The following is a 14,061-nucleotide window of genomic DNA, read 5'->3' as shown; positions in this document are numbered from 1 at the left end:
CAGTAATGAATTAATTCGTTGGCTGTGATTAACACGATTCTCGTGACAAAATTTTAGGTATGGGTATGTTGGCTGAAAGGTATCAAAACGATAAAGAGCGAGGAAATGTGATGGGAATCGCTTTGGGAGGGTTGGCTCTAGGAGTTTTGATTGGTCCACCTTTCGGCGGTGTTATGTATGAATTTGTTGGAAAATCGGCACCTTTCCTAGTACTTTCAGCGCTTGCACTAGGCGATGGTGGTAAGTGTGAGAAATTTATCTTTCATCACGGTAGTATATTCATAAACAGAATTTTTATCATATTAATCTCTTATTTCAGTTTTGCAGTTACTTATGCTACAACCTGCGGTAGTTTACACAGAGACGGACCCTCCATCCTTGAAATCGCTCATGATGGATCCTTATATCGTCATAGCAGCTGGTAACTTTTTTTGTTTCAAGACTTAATCATTTTTATTGAAACTAATCGGAGCGACATAACGCATCGAAAACAAACTCAATTCGCCTTCCAAAAATACAGCTTTAAGGTAGTTTTATACGTACGCGTATGAGCTAAAAGTTTGAGTCATGGCATACAATGAAATCCAATGCTTATACGATGCTGCCAGCTTCACCGTTTTGTCAAAGTTTGGACACGCTAACTGCCCTACACAATCACGGCTTATGCATGAATAGGTTCATGCATAAGTATTGGTCCCCATGATATTGGGTTCATGAAAAATGTGAACAAAGTTCTATCTAGTCACGTGTTAGGAATATACATTGCGTACAGAATGACCCATTTTCAAAAGCATATTTCTGGAAAACTCGACGGTGAATTAAATTAACATTTCGAAAGTCAGTCAATGAAGGCTACTTTTATGCCATACTTAAATTTCAGCCGATCCCTAAGTTACTAATAAAACTACAGAACTACCTCAATTCTAAATAAAAAGGTTGTAACAAGTACATTTATTCCCTCCGAATGAGAATTAAAATCACCCTTGAAAAGTGCTCTAATTAGTATCTGATATCCCGTATCAATTATATCAAGTTAATAACACAGAGCGGATCCATATATCGGTTTTCCGGTCCTCTAGAAGTTAAAACGTTATTCCGCGTGTAGGCTCTTTTCACGTATTTTTTGAGGACTATACAAAGATATATCTGTACAATTTTCACCACGAATTTCTAGAATTATGGGGAGCAGATTTTGAAATAAAATCGACTTAAAATTTGAGCAGTCACTATATTCTGGGGATAATTTCGAAATCGGCAGAAAAATTTTTACAAACAATCGGTGTGGGAAAATCTTTACTTTTAAAGACAAAGCATTTTTGCTTTTAGCACAAACATCTTTATATTAAGGATCTAGACTCGATTTACATATTTTCAAGTATCTAAAACCACGTGAAAGTTGTCTTTCTGATGATAAATCAGTCTAAATCGAAATAATAGTTGTTGGACATTAAACTTCGTCCATACTCCCTTATGTTAGTTAGAAGTTATTGTATTGTTTTCAAAAAAGCTTATTCTGAAATACATTTTCTTTGGGAAACTACGACCATCCAAAGTCGCCCAAATTACAAGGATCCATGGTACTATGGATCAAACTCCAAATCAGATAAGGATAAATTGAGGTAAAAGATTCAACGCGATTTATAGGAGCAATAACATTCGCTAACATGGGAATCGCGATGTTGGAACCGAGTTTACCAATTTGGATGATGGACACAATGGGCGCCAGTAGATGGAAACAAGGTGCAACATTTCTGCCTGCTAGCATCAGTTATCTTATAGGAACGAATCTTTTTGGACCGCTAGGCCACCGTATGGGCAGGCAAGTTACGATAATTCAATACACACTGACTGTCAATGTTTTCGACAGTGAGAATCGCTGCGCTAATTTCCTGTTCGTCCTTATGCCGAAGCAAAACAAGCCGCCCGGATAGCTCAGTCGGTAGAGCATCAGACTTTTAATCTGAGGGTCCAGGGTTCGAGTCCCTGTTCGGGCGATTTTTTTGCTCAACATTTTTCAAATCATAAAAAATTGAAAAAGTACATTGATGATTCCTCGTTTTCGCATCATATCATCAAAATTTTAGGTGCGGCTCAAAAGTTAGAAGGACTAAAATAGCGAACAGGCATTTTGTATATCTATATATATACATTCTGTATATTTTAGTCGCTCTAACTTTTGAGCCCCACACAAAATTTTCAAAAAAATTGTATCTAAAAAATTTCCAAAAAAATGTCAATTTTAATGAAAATTATTTCTACACAAAAATGTGAAAAAATATATAAATCAATCGAAAAACCTAGTGAAAAAAATTCAAATATTCTTATTAACCTCGTTTGAAAATATTCAAAAAAACCAATGCATCATTCTTTCAATTTTATTCCGCAGGCGAAATACTTGAACATAATAAAAAAGCACCAATTAAGTTACGTGCAACACTAAAATCTATTATATCAATTCAAAGTTAACTTAGAAAATCAACTTTATCCATACAAGCAAAATATCACTTAGAATTATTCTAGAGGATAAATGTATTGGTCTATATGCATATACAGACATGTCAAATTCGTAAAAGTGTTAGTAACTTTTACGTAATCTTGAGATCGTGAAAATTTTTTTTTCAGCAATTGCGAATAATTAATAAAAAAAGCATTCGTAATTCTTCAAATTTACACTTCACATATCATTTGTATAGGTTGAAAAACTACGAATTACTAATTAGTGAGGGAATAAAATTGGAAAATTAAAAATTGTTTCTTCCGTTCATTTCGTTAGACTCCAATGTTGCAAACTTCAGGGTCATTTACACAGTTTACTCGGACAACCTTGATTTTTCAAGAAAAATAAATTACACATTGCTCTCTGATAAAATGAGAATAGCGTATAACTCATATTTTCTTTCAAATATCAAGCTACTCGGAATAAATCATGTAACAGGATTTTTACCGACCAAACAACGGATAAATCACCTTATAATGCTGATTTTAAGTGCAATCGAAAGAGAATTTCTGAATAGGCTGAAAGATTAATTTTCAAGTTGCAAAATGACTCATGAATTTCGCAATTGAACATTATGATATGTCAATTTTACCCACACCACCGGAAGTTGTTTTATTCAGAGATAATATAGTCTCGACGAGAGCCTCGAGCCAGCAGATGACAGAGTTGTCAATGCATTTAATCCCGAAACTCTACCGAGTCTTTTGATACTCCAATCGAAGTGAAATCATCGTTTCTGTTTGTCCACAGGTGGTTGGCCTCTTTAATCGGCCTCGTCATAATTGGTTTCTGCCTCATGTGTGTAAGTATTTTGAAATGTATGTCAAATTAATGCTGAGCTCATAAAACGAGCCTAAAACATGCGATGTATACAGATTTATATGTGGAATACATGCATGAAATTTGTTTTTACTCCAAATTTAAACAAGTTGCAAATATCTTTCGATATACTTTACCACAGATCCCACTAGCCAAGAATATCAACCATTTGATCATACCGAATGCTGGCTTGGGTTTCGCAATTGGCATGGTGGATAGTTCCATGATGCCTGAGCTCGGCTATCTCGTTGATATACGTCACTCCGCAGTTTACGGCACTGTCTACGCCATCGGGGACATCGCTTTTTGTCTTGGATTTGCTATAGGTTTGTTTCTTTGCTAGACAAAAACATACGAATCCTCTTTGTCTGAAATTAAAGAGTTTGATCATTTTGGAGTAAAAAAAAAAAATACCTCCACCGTGACAATGTTTTCACATTGCCGTGACCAGGATTCGAACCTGGGTTACTACGGCCACAACGTAGGGTCCTAACCACTAGACGATCACGGCTATTGGAGAGATGCGGAAAATTAAATTTATTTCATATCATAGATTGAGAGCCACTTGCTTTCTTTTAATTTATTTTATGAATACAATGCTTTGAGCATCATACGGAATATCGATCAGTGATTTCGAATTTCACTTCCGTTGAGTCCAAATTTAGTTATCGGAAAATGTTTGTAGGATATATTTTTCATTAAATGTATACATGCGTTAATATGTTTTTAATGAAGGAATCAGAGAAATTTTAATACAACACTTAAGTGGTAAATCAACAAATGCTTGAATCACTTATTTCCATAGAATATGCAAATTGATGAGAAACGTAGTTATTTTTCGAACAATTGATACGGGATGACTCATTGAATTAAAAAATTAATAAGCATTGATCGAAACTTACTCAGAATTGCTTTACAAAAGGAAAAATTGCATCGGCCGGGAATCGAACCCGGGCCGCCCGCGTGGCAGGCGAGCATTCTACCACTGAACCACCGATGCTGTTGACGCCGGGGAATTTTATTATTTAACAGGCAATAAAACACATAGGTCATTGAAAATAAAATAAGCATATGAAGCATACACTTCAAATATTACCCCAAAAAATAAATGAACTTTCTAAATACTCAAAAAATTTGAAGTTTTTTCTCAATACTGCAAAAATTTGAAGTTTTTCTCAATACTCCAAAAACTTGAGTTAAAACCGTATTAAAAAAATCGATTTGGCCTTATTTGTCATAGTACCTCTTCCCTTTCCCTTTGTCTCTCGTTTTTTGATCATATTGTTACGTTGTGGGCGAAATAAATAGTCGAACTACTTTTCAGAAAGTATGGGGCGGTTTATTATATAACAGAATACAATGTGATGTGTATCGCTTGAGGTTCGTACGTCTTCTGAGTCTTTGATTTTGTTTATTACAAAGGACGATCATTGTCAGAGAACATAAGATCTTCATTTTATTAATAAGACAAATATATGCACTAGGGTGTGTCGAAAAAAATCGATATTTTTTTTTCGGGCTCCACAAGCATTTTTCTTCTTATTATGCTAAACGATGAAGCTAGCCGAAAGGACAGCTCGAAATAAAATTATTTCGGCCGGACCACCGCATATTTCAATTTTCCATAAGAATAACACGTGAAAAAAAAACTTCGGTGAACATTGTTCCATATCATCTGTAAAAAAATTGCACAGATATTCTACTTACGTATTTTTGTAGAGAATTGAATCCCCTACAAATAAAGTCCTTAGAGTCAGTGGCCTAGAACCAACCGTTCAACGGTTACAGCAGTTTGAAGTTTCTAACGTCGCCTAGCCAGATTTCGCATGTATCATTTTCTATTTTCGAGGTCGCTCCTTTTAATGGTGCTGTTTAAATTGTATACGATGGGCCGGCCGAAATAATTTTATTTAGAGCTGTCCTTTCGGCTAGCTTCATCGTTTCGCATAATAAGAAGAAAAATGCTTGTGGAGCCCGAAAAAAAAAATATCGATTATTTTCGACACACCCTAATATACACAATACACATATAAGAGGGGGAAACCGTAAGAATATTTTAATTTTGAGTCGTTTATAGTACAGTCTTTTTGCATTGATATTGCATAACGAATGAATTGATATTAATAGACTACATTAAATCATGCAGGTCCTGCGTTGAGTGGAACACTAGTAAACACAATCGGATTCGAATGGATGCTGTTTGGCAATGCGATGTTGTGTTTCATGTACGCACCTTTAATGTACTTCTTGAGAGCCCCACCGACGAAAGAAGAGAAAAAGGTACGTTAAAGAGAAATCGATGAAAAGGAAAATAGAATTCAAGTATTGAAAAAAAACCACATTACAGATTACATTGAATCAATACTTATTTTCAGTCGTTGATAATCGGCGAAAAGTCATCAGTGCGATATGTAACTTATCAAGACGAGGAAGAAGACCAATAGACTAAAAACTAATCACTTATGGAATCGTTGTTTATTTTATTTTTGCATTTGAATTGTCGCATTTTTCACTGTCTTTTTTCAAACAAGAAGAATGATTTATGACGAAAAAAATGACCTGAACGGTTAAACAATATTTTTTAACGTTTATATTTCAAAGCGAACTACTCGCTATCAGTGGATTTCTTGCGCTTTCTGAAAATCAAATATGAATGAGCAAACTGTTACACAAGAAGCGAGAGCTAAAAATTAGCACATATATTAGCTTATCTCGGGTTATGGTCGTTTTTTCGGAAATTCTGTATATTGTGGAAAGATGCAATGCACGGAGCGTGCACGGTGCGAGAGTCCTCTTTAACGCGTAAAGAGGACAGTATATTCGAATACTTCGGCCTACCGCATGGCAAAATACAAGAAAAAATGTATGTACAATAGAAAAGCGTAAAACGAAAATTGGAGAAATAATCACTCGATATCTGCCGCACGAATTCCCAATTTTCAAGATTTCAGCATCGTGAGCGCACCGTGAACTACAATTAACATTTTATCTAGTCTACACCTATCTTTGAAATTATTCGACAAAGTTATTTAATCAATAAAAAATTAATATAAACATAAATATGGAAAGATATGTTGAAAAAAAATACACTTACTCAACAGTGAGGCCTGTACTGAAAGTTATTCGCTCGTTGATCGTAAAGTTACAAAAAAACGATAAACAATGCACTAAATCGTCCTGCAACATAGTTTTGAAAAGAGAGCTGAATTTTATCGATCTCAATCGGGATTTAGTTTTCAGAACTACAGGTGGGATATATGTAAAGTACATGAGATAGATGGTGAGTAATCCATATTGAAGTTCAATTTTTGCACATTCAGCAATTACGAAAAAAATAGCATTCTGTACGAAAAATAAATACGGTATGGAATCATGTTTAAGATGTAAGCGTATAAATTCGCTATGCGTGATGCAAAATTAAAAAAAAAAAAGCGAGTCAGCGTCAACAGCAAAGGGTTATCTTCATTTTTCTCGAGTCTGTTAATATTTTTCAAATGAATAAAACCAGGTGAATTAGAAATTTAGTTGAAAATCAAAATCTTTTAGCAGGGATCAAGGGGAAAACGGATTAAAATTTATTTGCTTTCCTTCGGTTGGTTCTAAAAGTTAATACCTTCGAGAAACATTAACAAATGAGATTTTTTCCCATCTGAGTTCTTTCGATATCACCTGATTTACCGTAAATTGTCACAGGCCAGAAAAACAAACGTTAACGAAAGATAGCGGATGAAATTTACGAATTCATCGATAGTTAGAATTTGCGGAGCTATATGCATAATGAATGCAGTAAGCTACGTGTACCGTGAACATAATTTACATAAAACAAACGGAGATAGAGCGCGAGACGTTCCCATAAGAAAAAAGTATATAAAAAAAACTTAAATCTGGGAGTCTGAGGAAAAATTGGAGAAATAGAGAGACATTGTAGCGACAGCTAATGGTATAAACTGTCACAATATATTAATAATTCGAAAATAGTCATTGGTGGAATGTCATAAAAATCCGACAGACGGGGGGCTGATATTATTCGTCACGAATTGATGCATCAGCTGGATAATTCACAACTCGCTATGGTGAGCCGAATAGTAACTTTTCAAAATTAATTAGAAGCCAAATTATTCGTGATACCGCCCGATTAGGATTCCCTGAATGGCTGCAGGGAAACCGTGCAAAAAATGCGATCGGGTCCAATGAAGAGTACACGAGACACTTTTTTTCTCCTTTTTATTGCGGTATCGAAATTTTTTCATTGGTATTGAGAGAAATGTAATGTCAAAAGTGCTATGGCCCCTAGCGATGATGAACAGGTTTGATTACTTCGATACACTTTGAAACAGTCTCACCAAACGAAACAGCGTATTCGAGACTCTCGATGTTCATTCATATCCACTATAATCGTCTGCTTTTATTTATTTAAACATCGGTCTTCTTGCATGCGCTGTTTCAATTTATGTGACGACCAAAGAAGCGAATAGCATCGGCAATATATCTCTGTTTCTAGGCATTCGGCGAAACGGCGACAGCGAGGTAGAGATGAATATAAAGATGAAATCGAGGCGGTAAACTCTTTCGGATGGAATAGGAAAAACCCTAAAAATATAATTTACGAATAAACGAGAATTCTCGGATAGAACATAAATTCGTAGAAGCAATACAAAGTAGTGAATACGTATATCGACTATTATTTATTAATATATTCAAGATCTATCTGTGTATTTCATAGAACGATTGGATTAGTAAAGATTCAATTCGTCGTAGTCGACCGTATCTAAATGTTGAAGTAAGTGTTTTAGAAGTAAAAACTAAACTTATTGCGATCGATGCACTCAAGTGTATCGATCAAGTTGATGTTATTGAATTTACTGTCGCGTATTTATTGGAAACAAAAAATGATAAAATATTTAAAGTCAGTGTATATGTGTCGAAAGATAATGAGAATAAAAACTGTAATCTCGTAGCGTTGGATGCTACGAAAGTTAAGATCCTAAGCTACTCGGTTTTCGAATCTTCATCTCGATTATTTAGGATACACCAAAATTATCTTAACCGCTATTGCTGTGGGAGTAATATCGCATCTCTGTACACTTGTTGTACGCGCTATTGATTGAGAATGAAAATTTTGAAAAAGTAAAAAAAAAAAACAAATACGTTTGCTCGTAATAATTCTATATTTTCGGAGAATTTCTCACTCTCCACTATTCAGTAAACGAACACCTCACATAATTGTATCAAAAGAACTCCTTCTTGGAGCAGTGAAAAATGGAAACGAACAAAATATTGAAATTGACGAAAAAACAAAAAAAAATCATTAAAAATGCATTTTGATTGTGAAGACATCGCGTTAGATTCGCGAATAAAAATTCACGTGAATCCCGTGGATACGAAAGTTCTGTTCCGACCGTTTACGATGAATGTTTGTGATAGTTCGAAAGAATAAAAAAAATCACAAACTACTCGCGAACGGTCGTGACAGCACTATTTTCGTCGGATTGTAAAAAAAAGACAGTTTTCCGCCTCGAGTTCAATGTTTCAATAAGGTCGCGTTCATGTGCGCCTACTCCTGATACGAAACGCGAGTCAATTTTTTGAACGCCGTTACGCCGAATGCCTCTCGACGAAAAAAAAAACGATGACGAATGCATGAAGCCCGTATGAGAATAACGAGATAAGTTATTAATGATAAATGGGAGAACCGAACGATTAAAATGAAAATAAAAGAGCAGTCTAATTCGAAACTTTGGGAATTGAGAATATTGCTCGAAATAATGTATTACTCTACAAACGTGAAGAAACGTAAATATGTATACAATATACATAACACATATAAACATGAATAAACCTCATCGATATTATTCTGTAAATAAAATAGAATGCTTGATATTGTGAACGACAAAAGACGCTGCTGACAATACCAAACGATAAAAAAAAAAGTTCATCACCTTTTCGACCTAAAAATGAACATTTTTTTGATTAATGTACTCAAATTTTCCAATCGGCACCAAAATTCGATATACGAATAACACAGTTTTCGAGCACAGAGCATCTCGAATGTATGCAAGAAAAAAAATTTGGTCAGCTAACGTAGGGAATTAATATAACTGACGAAAGGAATTGCAGAAAGAAAGAAAATAAATTTTATGAATCGGCGTGTTAGGCCGAGGCTTGTTCGAATTGCTGATGCAATCAAGAGTATGTTTATTAAGAATTTGCGAGATAACGAGTCATCAACAGACTCGGGACATATCCGTAATTATTACGAAATACAACGAACACTGAATTTTATTTTTCTCCTTTCTCATACAGTTTCAGTGTCCAACAAAATTTTTTTTTTCAAATCTCTTTTCAAGTTTTTTCGTTTTTCATGACTGATAATTCTTCTCAATCATCAGGATCCTGACCCAGTGAGAGAATACTTAAATCAGCTGAAATTTTTGAAAAAACGAGGCCCCTATTACTATTGTGTATTTATAATAGCTTTCGCCGATGAAACACTCGACCAAGCAAACAAAATATATAAATAATCCATCAGCAACTCTGACAAAACTACATGTAAAGGAAAAAGAGAAAAAAACATTTTCACAGTTATAATAAAATGTAATGAAAGCGAGAAATTGATTGTGTCTCGACGCAAGTACATATCTCAAAAAAGATGAAAATAACGAATTATTATTCACGCGTGTATCCCGGACTCCGAAGAGAAAATTTGTAAGAATAACGAAAATATGTGCAAGAATACAATCGTGATCCAGAAGAAAATCTGTAGAAAGCCTCGAGGAGATTATTTCAACATCAAAGATTTGCATTGTGTTACAAAAAAAAAGAAAAATGTATGATACTAATATTCGGTGAAGATGAACGGGATTGTATAATGACACGTCGTGGGGCTGCTATTGTGAACAGACAATAAGCAATGAAGAGCTCAACTCCGCAAAAATGAAAAAAAAAAATCGTAAGGAGTCTCGAGTAAATCTTTTATGTTTCAGATCATTTTTCTCTGATCAATCACTTATGAAAATCAAAACCGGAAAAGAGATCGAGAATTCTGTTCTCACGTCACGAATGAGAATCGCAATGTCACATCTTCGACATGTGGATTTAAAGTTATATTAAATTATGGCAAAATTAACGAAACCTATGCGATTAATTCTTAATGGACTAATCACTATTTTTAAATTATGAGATCAAAGAAAATCTGCTTTTTCGCTCCGAACATTGTGACCTGTAACATTGAATAATAATTCTTCCTCATTGATAAGAAAAAAGCAGTAGTCAAACTGATAAAAGAAGAAGGAAGGAATAGACGAATAAATAAAAAAAAAGAACAATTTATATCGTGATAAATTAATCAGCTGGTGTATGGGTCCGACTTATGTCTGCGTAGTGAGAAAGAGGCGAGATTCATGGAACCATCGTACTCATCGTTACTTTCATAGTCTATAGATACAACAAAAATATTTAAAAGTGTATTGTTAAAGAAAAAACCCACAATATATATGTATAAAAGAAATATGTGGAAGAAAAAGAACCAGGTGTCGAGATTATAGTCTCCGATACACTGTTTCAAATTGCAAGAACATTATTCTTTGTTGAAAAAAATAGAAGAAAAAATACTCGTACCCGAGAGCCTATATATATGCATAATTATTGTACATTTTAGTGAAACGTTTCTTTACCTGTTTTTTACGTTTGCTTCACAAATGTGCTGATAAACGATGGAGATTAACCGTAATCGATTCTGACTTGCATTAACATCGCGCTATTTCTCATTTGAGCGTCAAGTTGAGAAACAAAAAAAAAATTTTTAAAAGTCTACAAATAAAAATAGCGTTTCGATGTGTGTCAAATCTCATCTCTCTATGTACTATATGGAAAAAGTGTACTCTAAACGACCGAATAAATTGTAATCAACGTTATCAAAATGTTCATTCATTTTCGAAACTTTTTTTGTTTCTTCACCAGGAAAACGGACTGTAAAATTATTTATTTTCACCAATATTTTGTGGTGATATACCCCATTTTTTTCCAGTTACTAGTTGAATATAAATACATATGATTTAATTGACCTTTGCAGAAAGCTGTTTGATTTTATTTCACTACGGGCTCATGTGTTGCAACAATTCCTCGGGCAAGTCTTCCATCTCAATTTCATTATTACAAATTTTCTTCACGTATGTCAACATCTCCTTGGTCACGCTTATTGTTCGTTTCAATTCTTCTGAAAAACCCAAATTCGATTACTATAACGAGGGTATTTGATTGAAGAAATGTTTAATTCCAATAGATTACTGAGAAAAGGAATAAAGCAATGAAGATTTTTTTTAAGGTTTTGTTAAACTTTTTTCTATGGTTTGAATTGTATCTGGAAAAAAACGCACTTATTCCAGGACAAGCGATATTGAGTGCAGTATCGTTGTCCGTAACTTCCTCGTTGTTCACCTTTACGTTTCCCAGTTCTTTTTGATCTGTAAAACAATTTTTCTTTCGTAATTCAAAGTGAAATTCTGAAGAAAAAAATTCGGAAATTTGTCGCGTCACCATAATTCAATTCTCTCGCTGCAGCCATCATATTACACTCAACCAGAAAATTGATTTCTTTAACCCTCTCGTTAGTACGCTCCAGCAAAGATTTATTGAGCTGAACTCGTCGTGTCAATGTTGCCAGCTGCAACTGCAAAAGATTTGTGTAAAAAAATTAATGCTTTTAAAAAAACTTTTTTCAAGCAATTTTCTCACGTCAATTTCAGTCGGTTTTGCTTTTTTTACGGGGTTATGAACGTTGGATTGTTTCTCATCCAAAATATTGTTCAGAAAAGTAAACGGTTCAGTTGCATTTTTTTTCAGACGAATCAACGATTCGTACATTTGTCTGGACGACAAATCGTCCGCATTGAAACTTGGAAGAGCAGTCTCAAGACTTAATTTTTTATCCAACGATAATTTACTGGGCCTGCTTGACGGCAAAATGATTGACCTCGATGGGCCCCGGTCTTGGGTATCTTTTGATCTCTTGCTTATGAGATTCGTCGAAGAAACTTTGCGAATTTTTTCATTGCATGGCAAACTGACGTTTTGAGGAACTTCCATCGATCTCTCACTGCTCGAAATCATCACCAGTTTCGACATATTTGGACTGTCAAATCAAAATTCATGATTGAAGAGACGCAGTGATTGGTCGTCCGGTTATCGTACTTTTAAGATGATGGATCAGTCGGTAATCACAACCGTGAGTGCGAGAGAGATAGCTGCAAATTTTGAAAAGGAAACTTTTCCACATCGTTCGTCTGATCGAAAAAATAAAAATGTCATCGGATTTTTGCGATCGTGGTGCATACGATGACATTTTTATTATTTTAATCGGACGAACGATGTCAAAGAGTTTCAATTTCAAAAATTCAAGGTGTGATTACCGACTGATCCATCATCTTGGCGCATGCGCCATAAATCTCAAGTGCGATCGTGCATCGTGCTAGCGAGGGAGGTGCTAGCGATGCTTCTCGGGCGGCCATCAGCCATTTTCTTTTGGATATTAGATCAGCCATCGTTGCGTCTACGTGCGTCATATCACGAAAAGTGTCCGAGTGTTTTTGAGTAAAAGTTTTGATTCTTTATTAATTTATTATTTTTCATTTCATTCACATATAGTTGTTGCGGTACTATTGTCATAAGAGTTTGATTTTATCGCAAGTATAACGCGATTACTTAGCTAGTGTACTGTTTACGACGCTGCCACGTGTATTACATGGCGTCGATTATTTCGCAGTGAATTTTATCAAAATGGGTAAGTATTTAGATTGTACATTTCTAAATCATCCTTTGAAAAAAAAATGGAATAAATTATGGGTTGAAAAACTTTTTTCGGTTGGTTTGAATGATTTGCTGCGAAAAAGAATAGTTAGTTTCGTAACAATTGAGAATAAAAAAATAGCGATACAAAAAGAGAAAAAACAAGTTTTTAGTTTGTTGTAAATGAATGCTAATAAGAAGAAAGTTGTCAATCGTTTTCACGCTCAAACAGGGAAGAAACTCCTTCTCAGAGATTTACACAACATCAACACAGAATTTCGAGAAGGCGAGAATGATTTGCAGAAAACTATAACAATGTTACGAGAAAAGTATCGTAAGTATATTTGTATTTTTATTTATAATAATTAGTACTTTGATATAGTTTAATTTTAGTCAATTATTATCATCTGTCGTGATTTCAATTCACATTTTTAAAGCGAACGCATTTTTCAATATTGGATATCGCCTTTTTTAGATGCTGAATGTTACGTTTTCGAAGAAAACAAGGTATTCAAGGGTTTGTTTTTCGCGACTTCGAACATGAAAAAATCGATGGAACATTCAAATTGCTCAATATTCGAGCACCCATTTATTTGATGATTGTTGAGGATTGTGAGGGTTTAACGGAAATTGTTGGCGTTTGCATTTCAATGGCTGAAGATGCTGAGAGCGTAAGATGGATGATTCAATCTTTCAAAAAAGTTCATACATCATGGGTGAAAATTAAGTGCGTCATGACTGACAAAGATCTTCTTGAGCGAAAAATTATTAAAGAAGAGATACCGTCCGCAAATGTGCTCATTTGTGTGTTCCACTCTTTGAGAACGTTTCATCGCGACATAGCCTGCGATAAACTCGGAATAACGCCTGGACAGAGGGATACAGCTAAAGAATTGTTCCAGAGGATGGTCCAGAGGATATCAGTTAAAAGTACTTGTCCGGCCCATCACTATTCATTCAAA

The 14,061-nt window shown here is 34.7% G+C and overlaps 2 protein-coding genes and 3 non-coding genes across 6 annotated transcripts in view; 2 read left to right on the top strand and 3 right to left on the bottom strand.

The window, feature by feature from the left end:
• Nucleotides 1-11,229, top strand: part of Vmat (Vesicular monoamine transporter) — a 41,161-nt gene extending 29,932 nt beyond the window's left edge. For both annotated transcript variants that reach the window (XM_043417138.1, XM_043417130.1), the window contains 7 exons: nt 58-240; nt 320-421; nt 1,645-1,819; nt 3,248-3,299; nt 3,459-3,642; nt 5,463-5,596; nt 5,692-11,229. In XM_043417138.1, coding sequence (XP_043273073.1) covers nt 58-240; nt 320-421; nt 1,645-1,819; nt 3,248-3,299; nt 3,459-3,642; nt 5,463-5,596; nt 5,692-5,760 — 899 coding nt within the window. In that variant the 3' untranslated portion in view covers nt 5,761-11,229. The remainder of the gene's footprint in view (nt 1-57; nt 241-319; nt 422-1,644; nt 1,820-3,247; nt 3,300-3,458; nt 3,643-5,462; nt 5,597-5,691) is intronic.
• On the top strand, nt 1,922-1,994 carry TRNAK-UUU (transfer RNA lysine (anticodon UUU)). Its single transcript has one exon. It is a non-coding gene; the product is annotated as a tRNA-Lys (tRNA).
• Nucleotides 3,756-3,827, bottom strand: TRNAH-GUG (transfer RNA histidin (anticodon GUG)). Its single transcript has one exon. It is a non-coding gene; the product is annotated as a tRNA-His (tRNA).
• On the bottom strand, nt 4,246-4,316 carry TRNAG-GCC (transfer RNA glycine (anticodon GCC)). Its single transcript has one exon. It is a non-coding gene; the product is annotated as a tRNA-Gly (tRNA).
• A 44-nt stretch (nt 11,230-11,273) lies between the features above and the next one.
• Nucleotides 11,274-12,180, bottom strand: LOC122409515 (uncharacterized). Its single transcript, XM_043417147.1, has 4 exons — nt 12,050-12,180; nt 11,852-11,984; nt 11,692-11,778; nt 11,274-11,531 (listed from the first exon to the last, which is right to left on the bottom strand). The coding sequence occupies exons 1-4, from the start codon at nt 12,176-12,178 to the stop codon at nt 11,410-11,412; spliced, it is 471 nt and encodes a 156-aa protein (XP_043273082.1). The 5' UTR covers nt 12,179-12,180; the 3' UTR covers nt 11,274-11,409.
• Nucleotides 12,181-14,061: the final 1,881 nt, after the last annotated feature.

This window comes from Venturia canescens, chromosome 1 (assembly GCF_019457755.1).
Source record: "Venturia canescens isolate UGA chromosome 1, ASM1945775v1, whole genome shotgun sequence".
Taxonomy (NCBI): domain Eukaryota; kingdom Metazoa; phylum Arthropoda; class Insecta; order Hymenoptera; family Ichneumonidae; genus Venturia; species Venturia canescens.
The sequence above is the reverse complement of the archived record's forward strand: the minus strand, read 5'-3'. Positions and strand labels throughout refer to the sequence as shown.